General features: G+C 44.8%; 1 protein-coding gene across 1 annotated transcript in view; it reads right to left on the bottom strand.

Annotated features, from left to right (window-relative positions):
* The window catches only part of LOC106582372 (inactive phospholipase C-like protein 1), a 128544-nt gene extending 112313 nt beyond the window's left edge, over nt 1-16231 (bottom strand). Inside the window, exon 1 of the mRNA XM_014165430.3 lies at nt 15160-16231. Coding sequence (XP_014020905.3) covers nt 15160-15336 — 177 coding nt within the window. The 5' untranslated portion in view covers nt 15337-16231. The remainder of the gene's footprint in view (nt 1-15159) is intronic.
* Nucleotides 16232-16746: the final 515 nt, after the last annotated feature.

The following is a 16746-nucleotide window of genomic DNA, read 5'->3' as shown; positions in this document are numbered from 1 at the left end:
GTCAACTTAGTGTATGTAAACTTCTGACCCACAGGAATTGTGATTAAGTGAAATAATCTGTCTGTAAACAATTGTTGAAAAAATTACCTGTGTCATGCACAAAGTAGATGTCCTAACCGACTTGCCAAAACTATAGTTTGTTAACAATACATTTGTGGAGTGGTTGAAAAACGAGTTTTAATGACTCCAACCTAAGTGTATGTAAACTTCTGACTTCAACTGTAGGTCCTGGATGGCAGGAAGCTTGGCCTCAGTGATGTACTGAGCCGTACGCACTACCCTCTGTAGCACCTTGCGGTCAGATGCCGAGCAATTGCCATACTAGGCGGTGATGCAACCGGTCAGGATGCTCGTGATGGTGCAGCTGTAAAACCTTTTTAGGATCTGAGGACCCATGCCAAATCTTTTCAGTCTCCTGAGGGGGAAAAGGTGTTGTCGTGCCCTCTTCACAACTGTGTTTGTGTGTTTGGACCCTGATAGTTAATTGGTGACACCAAGGAACTTGAAACTCTTGACCCTCTCCACTACAGCCCCGTTGATGTCAATAGGGGCCAGTTCGGCCCGCCTTTTCCTGTAGTCCACGATCAGCTCCTTTGTCTTGCTCACATTGAGGGAGAGGTTGTTGTCCTGGCACCACAATGCCAGTTCTCTGACCACCTCCGTATAGGCTGTCTCATTGTTGTCAGACACATTCTCAGAATGTTCAGGTCAACAGAACTTTGACCTCTAGGGTACATATCAGATTGACCTGTATACATTGCTTAAAAAAGGAAAACCCTGATACGTTCTCAGCTTTGTAAGACAAGTGGTTCTGAAAGGTCATGAAATTACCTTTCAAATGATATATAAATTCAGCAAAAAAAGAAACGTTCTCTCACTGTCAGCTGCATTTATTTTCAGCACACTTAACATGTGTAAATATTTGTATGAACATAACAAGATTCAACAACTGAGACATAAACTGAACAAGTTCCACAGACATATGACTAAAAGAAATGGAATAATGTGTCCCTGAACAAAGGGAGGGTCAAAATCAAAAGTAACAGTCAGTATCTGGTGGGGCCACCAGCTGCATTAAGTACTTCAGTGCATCTCCTCCTCATGGACTGCACCAGATTTGCCAGTTCTTGCTGTGAGATGTTACCCCACTCTTCCACAAAGGCACCTGCAAGTTCCCGGACATTTCTGGGGGGAAAGGCCCAAGCCCTCACCCTCCGATCCAACAGGTCCCAAATGTGCTAAATGGGATTGAGATCCGGGCTCTTCGCTGGCCATGGCATAAAAACTTACATTCCTGTCTTGCAGGAAATCACGCACAGGACGAGCAGTATGGCTGGTGGCATTGTCATGCTGGAGGGTCATGTCAGGATGAGCCTGCAGGAAGGGTACCGCATGAGGGAGGAGGATGTCTTCCCTGTAACGCACAGCATTGAGATTGCCTGCAATGACAACAAGCTCAGTCCGATGATGCTGTGACACACCGCCCCAGACCATGATGGACCTTCCACCTCCAAAAATTGATCCCGCTCCAGAGTACAGGACTCGGTGTAACGCTCATTCCTTCGACGATAAACGCGAATCCGACCATCACCCCTGGTAAGACAAAACCGCGACTCGTCAGTTTAGAGCACTTTTTGCCAGTCCTGTCTGGTCCAGCGACGGTGGATTTGTGCCCATAGGTGATGTTGTTACCTGTGATGTCTGGTGAGGACCTGCCTTACAACAGGCTTACAAGCCCTCAGTCCAGCTTCTCTCAGCCTATTGTGTACAGTCTGGGCACTGGTGGAGGGATTGTGCGTTCCTGGTGGAACTCTGGCAGTTGTTGTTGCCATCCTGTACCTGTCCCGCAGGTGTGATGTTCGGATGTACTGATCCTGTGCAGGTGTTGTTACACGTGGTCTGCCACTGCGAGGACGATCAGCTGTCCGTCCTGTCTCCCTGTAGCGCTGTCTTAGGCGTCTCACAGTACGGACATTGCAATTTATTGCCCTGGCCACATCTGCAGTCCTCATGCCTCCTTGCAGCATGCCTAAGGCACGTTCACATAGATGAGCAGGGACCCTGGGCATCTTTCTTTTGGTGTTTTTCAGAGTCAGTAGAAAGGACTCTTTAGTGTCCTAAGTTTTCATACGTGACCTTAATTGCCTACCGTCTGTAAGCTGTTAGTGTCTTAACGACCGTTCCACAGGTGCATGTTCATTCATTGTTTATGGTTCATTGAACAAGCATGGGAAACAGTGTTTAAACCCTTTACAATGAAGATCTGTGAAGCTATTTGGATTTTTACGAATTATCTTTGAAAGACAGAGTTTAGTTAAACCAACTTTATAAGCACCACCTACAACTATTGTTTCAAAATAGCACATATTGTGCAACTGACATGAAACTGTTGGAAGCTTAGCCGTTGATTCCCATGTAGTGGGACAGCTATGTTTTGGGATTGTAACTTCTGTGATAGAAGCATCAAACCCCACAGAAGCCTTTTTCCAATATGGCCGCCAACCAACTCAGTGGGGTCTTATTGGATCAATTTTGCATGACCATACCTGTATGAAATTGTAATATGCCCAGTATTATCTTAAAATGTTCATGGTGATGTAGAATACACAACCACATGAGCCAGGTGTGCCAGATATGTACGTTTTTCACAGAATTGTTGTAAGAATGTGTCCAAAAACTGTCTGAATCATTGTTTATGAAAATGTTTCCATCCTTAATTGTAATATTTCATCTTCAAACACTTAACATGGATATTTTTTGCCATGTTATCCTACAGATGTAGGATCTTAATTTTTGCCAGTTTGCTACAGCAGGAATATAATCCTGCAGTAACAGGAAATGTGAATTATTATGTGGATTATAATGAATGGCAAATTTTTTGTAGGGGTTGATATATTTTTCATTAGGGCTAATCAATTCTGACATCTTAAAGTGGAAATGACCATCTTTAGAAGCCTTTTTAAATCTCAAACACACCAGGTTCTCAGCAACAACAGAGTGATTAACTTAAGATCCTACATCTGTGTTAACGGTTTTCATTATGAGCACTATAAACCTGCTCTGTACATTCCATTACATTGTAGTATAATCCAATGTTGGGCCTGTTGAAGCCAATTATATTACTGCACATAAAGATGGAAACATTTTCATAAATCAGTTATTCAGACAGTTTTTGAACACATTCTTACAACAATACTGTGAATAATTGATATATATCTGGCACACCTGGCTCATGTGTATTCTACATCACCATGAACATTTTAAGATATTACTGGGCATACTACAATTATATTTCATACTGGTATGATCATGCAAAATTGATCCAATAAGATCCCACTGAGTTGGTTGGCAGCCATATTGGAAAAAGGCTTCTGTGGGGTTAGTGTGTGAATCCTGTGAATGCCCTGTATCTACAAATCTTTTTAAAACCCTGTTCTTGCAGTGTGTGTGCAATTTGACGCATCTATCACCGAAGTTACAATCCAAAAACATAGGTGTCCCACTACATGGGAATCAACGGCTAAGCTTCCAACAGTTTAATGACAGTTGCACAATATGTGCTATTTTGAAACAATAGTTGTAGGTGGTGCTTTCAAAGTTGGTTATAGTATACATATATTTGAAAGATAATTTCATGACCTTTCAGAACCACTTGTCTAACAAAGTTGAAACTGTATACGGGTTTCCTTTTGTATTTTTTTGCAATTTATACAAGTAATTCTGAAATGTACCCTAGAGGTCAAAAGGTCAAAGTTCTCTTGACCTGAACATTCCAAAAATGTGTTTGATGGATAGCTGTGAATGTAAGCTTTCCAGTGATATATGATTAAAGGGTATATGTGAGCAATAATTTGTTGTATACTGACATTGTTTGTCACAGTAGAAGTAATTCATTCTGCTTTACAGAACCGTGGCTCAAGCAGGACAACATGTATTTTACCTTTATTTAACTAGGCAAGTCAGTTAAGAACAAATTGTTATTTACAATGACGGCCTACCAGAAGGCAAAAGGCCTCCTGCGGGAACGGGGGCTGGGATTGAATTACAGGATATTGATTGATACACTGTTATTGATGTGAACATTGATGGATACACTGCTATTAGAGCAGACGGAGACTAAACAACATTACATAAATCAATAGGCGAGGGGCTATGTATCTTCGTAAATAATACTTGGGCCACGCATTGTAATGTGATTGAATAAATGTGCACCAGAGACTATGAGACTCTCATTGTATCATTCAGGCCATTCTATCTACCAAGTGAGTTTGGACAGATTACCATTATTCTGGTCTATGTACCTGGACCTAACAATAAGGAAGCTGCTGACAGGATTACAGACTGTTTCAATGCTGCGCTTTCAGTATCAGCTGACCAGACAGTATTTGTTCTTGTGGATTTTAATATGATCTCTCTCTCCGCGCACCTCCCCACTCTTGGCTTTCCCGATCAGCTGATCCAAACAGTACGTCACCTGTCCAACTCGCATCCTGGACCAGTGTTATGGCAACGGAGATGATGCATACACGGCAGTGTCCAGAGCACCCATCTGGAAATCAGATCATAACGTTACCCATCTCCTACCTGAGATACAAGCAGCAGGTGAAATGCGGAAAACCTGTAGAGAAATCCATTCAGGTATGGACAGAGGAGAGTAGGGAGGAGCTCAAGGACTGCTTTGACGTCACAGACTGGGAGGTGTACTTTGACTCGTGCAGGAATCCCCAAGAGTTGACAGACAGCATTACGTCATACATCCAGTTCTGTGAGTATACTGTCATTAACACAGAAACTGTCAAAGTATTTCCCAACAACAAGCCCTGGGTGTCTAAGGTCTTGAAAATGTGCCTCAATTAAAGGAAGTTTGCATTCCTGAAAGGAGATGCTGGTGCTGTAAAGGAGATGCTGGTGCTGTAAAGGAGATGCTGGTGCTGTAAAGGAGATGCTGGTGCTGTAAAGGAGCAAGAAAATGAATTCAGGTCAAAAATGTGGAAAGATAAAAAGGACTGGAAGGATAAAGTGGAGCAGAGGTTCTGTCCAGCCAATCCAAGACAAGCATGGGAAGGGCTTAATGCAATGAATGATGGGAAAAGAAAAGAGAACAATAAAATTGCACTGTTCATCCTTTGTAAACGACCTTAACTGTTTTTATGGAAGATTTGACACTGTCAATTTTAAAGACGAATGTAAACAAAAATGTGAGAACTTCCCCAAATCCTCTCCTGTCCAGATAACGAGGTGGCCTCATGCGTGTCACATATTAAGCCACACAAAGCGCCGAGCCCAGACGGACTACGGGGCAAAGTACTGAAGAACTGCGCCGACCAGCTCAAGGGAGTTCTCACACGACTGTTTCAACTCCTGCTGAGCACCCGTACAGTGCCAACCTCCTGCTGAGCACCCGCACAGTGCCAATCTCCTGCTGAGCACCCGCACAGTGCCAATCTCCTGCTGAGCACCCGCACAGTGCCAATCTCCTGCTGAGCACCCGCACAGTGCCAATCTCCTGCTGAGCACCCGTACAGTGCCAATCTCCTGCTGAGCACCCGTACAGTGCCAATCTCCTGCTGAGCACCCGTACAGTGCCAATCTCCTGCTGAGCACCCGTACAGTGCCAATCTCCTGCTGAGCACCCGCACAGTGCCAACCTCCTGCTGAGCACCCGCACAGTGCCAATCTCCTGCTGAGCACCCGTACAGTGCCAATCTCCTGCTGAGCACCCGTACAGTGCCAATCTCCTGCTGAGCACCCGTACAGTGCCAATCTCCTGCTGAGCACCCGTACAGTGCCAATCTCCTGCTGAGCACCCGTACAGTGCCAATCTCCTGCTGAGCACCTGTACAGTGCCAATCTCCTGCTGAGCACCCGCACAGTGCCAATCTCCTGCTGAGCACCCGTACAGTGCCAATCTCCTGCTGAGCACCCGTACAGTGCCAATCTCCTGCTGAGCACCTGTACAGTGCCAATCTCCTGCTGAGCACCCGTACAGTGCCAACCTCCTGCTGAGCACCTGTACAGTGCCAATCTCCTGCTGAGCACCTGTACAGTGCCAATCTCCTGCTGAGCACCTGTACAGTGCCAATCTCCTGCTGAGCACCCGTACAGTGCCAACTTCCTGCTGAGCACCTGTACAGTGCCAATCTCCTGGAAGGTGTTGACCATCGTACCGGTGCCTAAGAAGTCAAAGGGCAAATCACCATTGACTTTCGACCTGTGGCCCTCACGCCCCTTTTGGCCAAATGCATGGAAAGGGTTGTCAGTAAGCACCTTACCCTGTCCATAGCAGATCAACTGGACCCGTTAGTTTGCCTATCAGGCACAGAGGGGACAGAGGATGCTACCCTGACCTTGGTGAACATGGTGGCTAGTCCCCTTCAACATGCTAAATCATATCACCACAGAGAAGGACTGAGGATGCTACCCTGACCTTGGTGAACATGGTGGCTAGTCCCCTTCAACATGCTAAATCATATCACCACAGAGAAGGACTGAGGATGCTACCCTGACCTTGGTGAACATGGTGGCTAGTCCCCTTCAACATGCTAAATCATATCACCACAGAGAAGGACTGAGGATGCTACCCTGACCTTGGTGAACATGGTGGCTAGTCCCCTTCAACATGCTAAATCATATCACCACAGAGAAGGACTGAGGATGCTACCCTGACCTTGGTGAACATGGTGGCTAGTCCCCTTCAACATGCTAAATCATATCACCACAGAGAAGGACTGAGGATGCTACCCTGACCTTGGTGAACATGGTGGCTAGTCCCCTTCAACATGCTAAATCATATCATCACATTTTATTTATTTTACTTTAGTTCATCTTTCAATACAATGCAAATACACATACTGCTGAAACGACTACTGGACCTGAACGTTAACGGAGGCCTGGCAGGTTGGATCAAGGACTTTTTATTAACTGACCGCCCACAGAGGGTCCTCATGAATGGGGCCCTCTCTGATGAACTGACCCTGAACACAGAGGGTCCTCATGAATGGGGCCCTCTCTGATGAACTGACCCTGAACACAGAGGGTCCTCATGAATGGGGCCCTCTCTGATGAACTGGCCCTGAACACAGAGGGTCCTCATGAATGGGGCCCTCTCTGATGAACTGACCCTGAACACAGAGGGTCCTCATGAATGGGGCCCTCTCTGATGAACTGACCCTGAACACAGAGGGTCCTCATGAATGGGGCCCTCTCTGATGAACTGGCCCTGAACACAGAGGGTCCTCATGAATGGGGCCCTCTCTGATGAACTGGCCCTGAACACAGGGGCACCCCAGGGGTGTGTCCTTTCACTGTTGATGTTCTCTATCTACATTAACGAGATGAAGATCCAAGGAAACAATGTGAGCCTTTTCAAGTACGCTGATGACATGGCTGTGGTGGGAGTCTTTTTTTAAAGATTCTACGTCAGATGGGGACAGCTATTTTAAACAACCTTCAATGAATGGTGCCGGTCAAGTGGCCTCCACATCAATGTGGAAAAGACAAAGGATCTGATCATCAATGGCAACAACTTGCCAAGGTCCCAATCACTCTCTCTGAACGACCAACCAGTGGAGGTGGTTGAGTGTTTTAAATACCTAGGGACACAAAATGATAACAAGCTGAGTTTTACAGAGAACGCAGACTGTATTTTTTTTTAAGCAAGCCAGTGGCTGTTTTTAATGAGGAAATTGAAGGGGTTTGGGGTCAGCCAGGATGTTCTGGAGAGGGTGTACAGCAGCTTGGTGGAGAGCATCCTCTTGTTCAATATGACCGTCTGGTAATCTGAGCGTGAGGAGCAAAAGCAAACTGACCAGAATAGTAAACATAGTCAGTAAAGTAATTGGTCGACCGCAGGCACGTTTGAACAGTCTGTTCCACAAGGCAGCCAAAAAGAAGGCCCTGGCTGTCGTTGGCGACCCCTCGCACCCTCTACACCCTCAGTTGGAGAGGCTTCCCTCTGGCCGGCGCTTCAAAATGCCCAAGGCCAAGAAGAACGTTTTCAAACATTCATTTGTTCCTTGTGCTGTTGGACTGCTAAATGCAAAGTCAATTGTATCAGTATTTGTACTTATCTATCCAGTGCAGTTGGGACAGCGGCCAGTTGTGAGTGAATGTATTGATGTCCTCTATGTTGATAGTGTATGCAGTATGATGGACTGACTGGTTTAAATGTGATGTGAGTATGTGATCATTTTCATTTAAGCTGATGCCAAAGAAAAATGTCCATCCTGGATGGACAATAAAGTTTTATTTTATTCTACAGGGTAAAATCCCTATGGGTAAAATGGATGTGATGGAGGGGTGAAATAGAGTAATAACACAGAGGAACCTCCCATTGCTGCACTGATATCCCACATTTTCCAACTCCGAGGACATAAACTTTCAAGAAAATCACTATGAGACATCGTCACCCAAGTGAGCCTGAATTTCAGGGTCTGGCCCTTGGACTTTAATGGGTATTAGTGGAATGGGAGACAGAGACACAGGGTGACCAGTGTAACTTTCTGGTCTGGGCATCTAGTGCCTGATCGTGTGACTGAATGACTTGTGTTGTTCTTTTTATAATTTACAGTGAGACAATGACAAGGAAATGACTCAAAGAAATAAGATGCAGGACCTCTGGGCCGACCACTTCCTATGTACAGACTTGACAAGCAGAGGCTGTAGATGCATCAATCAGTGTTGTTCAGAGCCAGAGGGGAAGTTCAGACATGGGCACCGCCAACCTCGTCCTTCCCTTCATTTCTGAGGGGTGTGTCTCCATCGGTTTCCCTAAACAACAAAGTCCTGTTGATTAGCAAGGTTCCTATCAGGGTTCCTCTGTCTGGGCATCTTTGGTTGAGGAGGACACAGTTACTCACACATGGGACCTAATATGAGCACTGCCATCATGAGGCTGGGCCAAGTCACAAGCCCCCTGTCTAATGCATCTCTTTCTCCATCCCTGTCCTTCCTCTGTGCCCCTCTCCATTCATCCCTCTATCCTCCCTCCCTTCCATCCCTCTCCCACCACCATCCTTCCCTCCTAGTTTCTCCCTCTGCCTCTCTCCTCCTCCCTCTGTTCCCTTCCCGCCGTGTCTGTCACTGACATCCCTCTATCTTTGCATCACCCGTGACACTTCCTGCTACTAGGACAGAGAGAGGGCTCAGTTAACACAATCACCACATCAGAGCCTCTCAGCTGGGAGTACACACACACACACACACACACACACACACACACACACACACACACACACACACACACACACACACACACACACACACACACAGGAGTATGGAGCCTCCATAGAAGTCCTCTAAGGGTGGACATCTCCTCCAGTCTCCTTTTCACCCCATTTAACATCTGATTTATTTAACAAAAGGCACATCTCAATAGGTGGTCCCGGTATGACATAACATGGCACAAGTGGGGGGTGGTGGGAGGGGGTCTTTCCCCTTCTGTTCTCTACTGCTCCTCTATTGTTCCTCAAGCTAGGGGGGAGGCTGATGACATCACATCTGACCATCAGACCAACTCCTTGAAGTAAAAAAAAAAATACACTATCTTGCTCCACACATACGTTTTGACCCTTCAGTTTGTGTCTTTTACCTTATTTATACTATCGCTGGAGGACGTCTTTAACAGTGAATTATCAATAACATGATCCTCCTCTGGTAAAGTCACCTGACATCATATCACCGCTAGCGACCATGGAAAGCTATGATGTCACCCTAGCCTGGCTTGTAGCTGCTGGTCAGTTGTCAACCACAGGGTCAACCACAGGGTCAACCACAGCAGAGAGGAAAAGGCAAAGCGAGACGGCTGACTCCGCTCCGTGTGAAAATAAAGCGTGAAGCAGAGGAAGCTGAATTTTTTTTGTTCACATGCGTATCTGCCCACTCTTATTCGGCTAGAATGTTCCCAACTTTACAAACTTTTACTTCCATTGTTATAGCGAAGACTCCAGGTATCTTGTCAGTATATACTGTAGACCATATTTGACCACAGTCCATCCTGGACTCAGACACGAACTGAGCTCATTGATAGAGGGCAGGATCCTTCTTCATTGGATGCTCTGAATTGTTATTGTTTTATAAACAGATTATCTAAGTTGATAACAACTATTTAAACGTTGTTGATGATCAGATATTGGAATTTAAATCTGTGCTGGTGAGGGCTTCTTTTGGAAGACAACTTCTATGAGGGTGTGTTTATGGCCTCCCAACTGCCCACTGCACTGATGATAGGAAACTCTGTCACCACCGATAAACCCACTATAATTGAGAATTTCAATAAGCATTTTTCTACGGCTGGCCATGCTTTCCACCTGGCTACCCCTACTGCAGTCAACAGCACTGCCCCCCACAGCTACTCGCCCAAGCCTTCCCCATTTCTCCTTCTCCCAAATCCATTCAGCTGATGTTCTGAAAGAGCTGCAAAATCTGGACCCCTACAAATCAGCCGGGCTAGACAATCTGGACCCTTTCTTTCTAAAATTATCTGCCGAAATTATTGCAACCCCTATTACTAGCCTCTTCAATCTCTCTTTCGTGTCGTCGGAGATTCCCATAGATTGGAAAGCAGCTGCTGTCATCCCCCTCTTCAAAGGAGGGGACAATCTTGACCCAAATTGCTATAGACATATATACATCCTACCCTGCCTTTCTAAGGTCTTCGAAAGCCAAGTCAACAAACAGATTACCGACCATTTCGAATCCCACCGCACCTTCTCCGCTATGCAATCTGGTTTCAGAGCTGGTCATGGGTGCACCTCAGCCACGCTCAAGGTCCTAAACGATATCGTAACCGCCATCGATAAGAAACAATACTGTGCTGCCGTATTCATTGACCTGGCCAAAGCTTTCGACTCTGTCAATCACCACATCCTCATCGGCAGACTCAATAGCCTTGGTTTCTCTAATGATTGCATCGCCTGGTTCACCAACTACTTCTCTGATAGAGTTCAGTGTGTCAAATCGGAGGGCCTGTTGTCCGGACCTCTGGCAGTCTCTATGGGGGTGCGACAGGGTTCAATTCTTAGGCCAACTCTTTTCTCTGTATACATCAATGATGTCGCTCTTGCTGCTGGTGAGTCTCTGATCCACCTCTACGCAGACGACACCATTCTGTATACTTCTGGCCCTTCTTTGGACACTGTGTTAACAACCCTCCAGACGAGCTTCAATGCCATACAACTCTCCTTCCGTGGCCTCCAACTGCTCCTAAATACAAGTAAAACTAAATGCATGCTCTTCAACCGATCGCTACCTGCACCTGTCCGCCTGTCCTGCATCACTACTCTGGACGGTTCTGACTTAGAATATGTGGACAACTACAAATACCTAGGTGTCTGGTTAGACTGTAAACTCTCCTTCCAGACTCACATCAAACATCTCCAATCCAAAGTTAAATCAAGAATTGGCTTCCTATTTCGCAACAAAGCATCCTTCACTCATGCTGCCAAACATACCCTCGTAAAACTGACCATCCTACCGATCCTCGACTTTGGCGATGTCATTTACAAAATAGCCTCCAATACCCTACTCAACAAACTGGATGCAGTCTATCACAGTGCCATCCGTTTTGTCACCAAAGCCCCATATACTACCCACCACTGCGACCTGTACGCTCTCGTTGGCTGGCCTTCGCTTCATAATCATTGCCAAACCCACTGGCTCCAGGTCATCTACAAGACCCTGCTAGGTAAAGTCCCCCCTTATCTCCGCTCACTGGTCACCATAGCAGCACCCACCTGTAGCACACGCTCCAGCAGGTATATCTCTCTGGTCACCCCCAAAGCCAATTCCTCCTTTGGCCGTCTCTCTTTCCAGTTCTCTGCTGCCAATGACTGGAACGAACTACAAAAATCTCTGAAACTGGAAACACTTTTCTCACTCACTAGCTTTAAGCACCAGCTGTCAGAGCAGCTCACAGATCACTGCACCTGTACATAGCCCATCTATAATTTAGCCCAAACAACTACCTCTTCCCCTACTGTATTTATTTATTTTATTTTGCTCCTTTGCACCCCATTATCTCTATTTCTACTTTGCACTTTCTTCTACTACAAATCTACCATTCCAGTGTTTTACTTGCTATATTGTATTTACTTTGCCACCATGGACTTTTTTTGCCTTTACCTCCCTTATCTCACCTCATTTGCTCACATTGTATATAGACTTATTTTTCTACTGTATTATTGACTGTATGTTTGTTTTACTCCATATGTAACTCTGTTGTTGTATGTTGTCGAACTGCTTTGCTTTATCTTGGCCAGGTCGCAATTGTAAATGAGAACTTGTTCTCAACTTGCCTACCTGGTTAAATAAAGGTGTAATAAAAAATAAAATAATTAAAATGGCATATTCAGGTTACTCATAATTCCATTATGAAATGAAGATAAAGTGAGCATAATGGTACAGGTTAGGCACAGGTTTGGCATGTGAACGCACATGTGTGATGCGCTGTGTGGGCCTGAATTGAGATCCCTCGGCGCGTGGAATGTGCTCTGTTGTCAGGAGTAGGTGCTGGCGGGCGTCACAGGTTGTTCACTCAATGTGTAGCCTACATTCTTTGGAGAATTCATTGCAGAAAAAATGCAGTGCGTAACAGTTAAAATCAAAACGATACCACGAGTGGCACCTGTTGTTGCCTACAGTATATATCCAAACGAACTGAGACCAAAAGGCTGACATCATTTCAGTTTCATAACACCATTAAAGACTAACCATGACGCCCTGCAAGTTCCTCTCCTCGAAAATGAGAAACAGTTCTTATAAGTCCTCAATAAGATTGTCATCCACACAGAAAAATGGCCAGTGTTGATTTTTCAGTGTAACATTTCTAGTGTTGATTCAGGAGTTAAATTCACTCTGCAAGAGTGTAAATTAACCCCCAGTTTTGGTGTTAAAAACCTCTGTTTTACTTTGGAGAGTAAAACAGTCCCATCAAAACCATGCCCATCCTTATCATATTTCCCAGCATTCTCTATTGTAGAAAAAAAAAGATTGTTTTTAATATCTGTTTTTGCATGTACATTGATTGATTGATTAATCTTATGCTACACAAGGATAAATATAATACATTTTTTGCACCCGTTACTGAAATTGTTGTTCCAGTTCAATTGGTTTAGGTAATCTTCTTATAAACTTTCCTAACCCTGACAGTCATTCTGAATGCTGGTGAACAAAAATGTCAACTGTTGGATATCCTAACTCTGAATTCCAAAAGAAATTATACATCACTTTGCAAGCCATCTTAATGTGACTTGCAGGCCTGATGTGGCCTGTAAACCAGGAGTTTCTTAACACCACTGTGTTAAGATTAAACTTGGCCATCAAAGTAAGGCCTAATGGTATAAATATCGTCATAGAGCATTCACCTAGGTACTTACTTGGTGAAGGCCACAGGTCTTTTAAATTAAAGAAAACATGTCTCCGTAAATAACAAATAGAGTCATGGGTGGTAACCACAATTCACTCAAAAAGAAAAGACACCCTGGGAAATATGCAAATTAGGCTTTGAACCATACAGTGTTATAAAAAAATAGATATAAAGATAACACTACAGGTGTTCACTTCATACACTGAGAAAGTGTAAAAGGGTCAGCCCTAAGCAAGTGAGTCCAGTTTACTCTAAATAATGTTTTACACTGTAGGTATTGCGTATTAATCTATAGTAGGGCTATGCAAACACCAGTGGTGGAAAAAGTACTCAATTGTCATGCTTGAGTAAAAGTAAAGATACCTTAATAGAAAATGACTCAAGTAAAAGTCACCCAGCAAAATACTAATTGAGTAAAAGTCTAAAAGTTTTTGGTATTAAATATACTTAAGTGTCAAAAGCAAATGGAATTGCTCAAATGGACTTAAGTATCAAAAGTAAAAATATAAACCATTTCAAATTCCTTATATTAAGCATTTTTAAATCGCCGGATAGCCAGAGGCACACTCCAACACTCAGACATTATTTACAAATGAAGTAGGTGTTTTGTGAGTCCTTCAGATCAGAGGCAGTAGGGATGACCAGAGATGTTCTCTTGATAAGTGTGTGAATTGGACCATTTTCCTGTCAAAATGTAACAAGTATTTTGGGTGTCAGGAAAAATGTATGGAGTAAAAAGTATATTATTTTCTTTAGGAATGTAGTTTAGTAAAAGTTGACAAAAATATATATAGTAAAGTACAGATATCCAAAAAACAACTTAAGTAGTACTTTAAAGTATTTTTACACCACTGGCAAACACCACAGTTAAGTTAATTTGAACACTTTAAAAGTTGAATGGGGAACACCACAACAGAGTTAAATCTTTAACAATCTCCAAAGTGTTATATTATCACCAGTTCAGTGGGACTCACATGTTCACTGAAAATACACTTTCAGAGTTAAATGTACACAACTGATTTTGCTGTGCAGTGTGAGGGATTAATATTGTAACGACCCTGGGTTTATAAGCGCGGAAATCGACTCTGCCGCTTGAGCATGCTTTTGCGGCACAGTCGATAGCGCCGGACTTCGGGCTAGAAGGTCGAGGGTTCGAGACCTGCTCCCTGCTGTTTCATTACAATATGTCTGAGACCCAAATTGAGACAGTCTCTGAACAGTATTGGCATTTGTCTGGTGCTTGTTCATGTTCGCACGCTAATGTAATCACAACACACTGTAGCCTATCCTACTTGTATTCATTATTGACCCTCCTTTATCCGGCGGATCCATGTCTACTGTCTGTTCCCGACACTTTAAGTGGATGAATACACATTATGAACAGAGCAATGGAAGGCTCCAGTACTGTTAGCCCAGTGGTTCCCAACCAGGAGTAATATAACCCCTGGGGGTACTTGGCCAATCCACAGGGGGTACTTGACAAGACTCATGTGACCATAGGCCTACTGGTAAAATGCACATGAGGGGATACTTCAGGGGTACTCCAGGCAGAACTAAATTCAGTTGGTGTACAGTAACCAAAATAGGTGGGGAATTACTGCATTAGCCGATGGCTTTTTAATTTGAAGCCTGGCTATTTGATTTTATGCGAGTGAACTAAGGTAAACAAATGGCTCAGGTAAAAGCAGGTGATTGTGTATAACAGGTCTGTTAACCTAAATCGGTCAGATAGATTTTGCCAGTGTTATCATTACATGTAGCCTCAACCATCACTTCAAGTAACTCATCTATCTTACCTTGATGATACTGCTCCTGCGTGGGGCTGCCCTCACTGCCTCCAAGACGATGGTATCGTTGTCCTGGCCGGGGAGGATGACTCCGCTCCGCCTTCCCGTCCTGGACGCTCTCGGCGGGATGATCTCCGGAGCTCCATCGTCGCACAGTCCGTCTCCATAGCGCTCTTGCTCCGACATCTTCTCAGCAGTTACAGGCTAAAGGAAATCACTAAATTCGACGTATTGCCTCGGAGTGATTTTGCGTTGGTCTTTGGTTGTTTATGGGTGCCATTTATTTACATATAAGTGCACGGGTAGGCTGTGGAGGGGTCTGCATGCTCCTTTCCAAAAATATGAACCACGGAACTGGACTCCAGCGCACATCTGGCGAGGGCTGTTAGACCATTAGAGCCGATCCGGTCCGGCAGTTGGGTAGGCCTAGGTAATTACTTCAATTTCTTTAATCACGCCAAAAGTCCATCACATCCAGTCTCATGTTCGCTCTCCAGTCTCCACAAAGTCGACCTGACTTGTATACTGTCAGGGCTGGAATCAGAGGATTGGGGAACACCCACCACAGACACTCGAAAATCTGCCCTGTTGTGAAATCAAAACACCACTGACACGCACCGACTTGAATGCAAATTGGTTTTAAAAAAGGGTTTACCCGAAAACACTATTCCCGGGGGACGTGTTTTTCACGCAACAAGTCCCAACCTCACAGATTGGCAGCAGTCCTGCATGCTACCAACGATGCTACCTCACACTCAATGATAGATTAACATTGGGAAGAAGAAACTTCGCATACAAATCCTTAAAACAACACACGTAATTTTGGTGTCGGCTTCCAGGGTAGCCTAACCTTCCTGCTCAAAGAAGCCAACTCAATCTACCTTACCATCCAACAGTTACCAAAGTGCAAGGCAGTCAACTTTACGCTGTGATATATGTTGTTATGGGGAGAACAAGATTTATCTCCCATAGGTCCGTACATTGATTAAGCTCTCAAAAGTACGCTGAGCTGCTAAACACTTTAGTCGAGTCTGCAACAGATTTTGACGAGAAGGACGAACACAACTGACAGCTGCGCCGCCTCTAGTCCTCCCACCTCTCTCTGGCGTTGCCCCTCCCACTGATTCTAGAAATCAGAACTGACGCGCCAAGCAACCAATACACATGGGTATTTGGCACTCGTAGGTCCAAAACGCACGCAGTTGACAAAACAAAGCTGGATGGGTGGAGTCAGATGTCGCTGGCTCTGGAATGCCTCATTTTGGAAGCGTACCACATGTTCTCGTCGCCAGGAGAGGGCTAGAGTCAGCGGACCCCAAGGAAAGGCAGGAGGGACTCACTAGAGAGGGACACATCCAGGGCTGGCGCCAGAACAATCAGTTGCATGGGCATTTGATTTCCATTCCAATGGGGCAAAGGTTTTTTCCTGCCCCCCTGGACACTAAGGGTCCCGACCCCCCCCCCCCCCCAAAAAGGAACTCAGTCAGGTCTTAACTAACTATTGAGAGTTATAATAGTAGGATACAGCAGGTGCAATTTGGAAATGTGGTTGTGCATCAGCAGTTTTTCTCTTGTTATGTCAGTCACTGACAGTCA

This window comes from Salmo salar, chromosome 21, assembly GCF_965601325.2.
Source record: "Salmo salar chromosome 21, fSalSal1, whole genome shotgun sequence".
NCBI lineage: Eukaryota > Metazoa > Chordata > Actinopteri > Salmoniformes > Salmonidae > Salmo > Salmo salar.
This window is presented reverse-complemented; position numbering and strand designations above follow the sequence as displayed.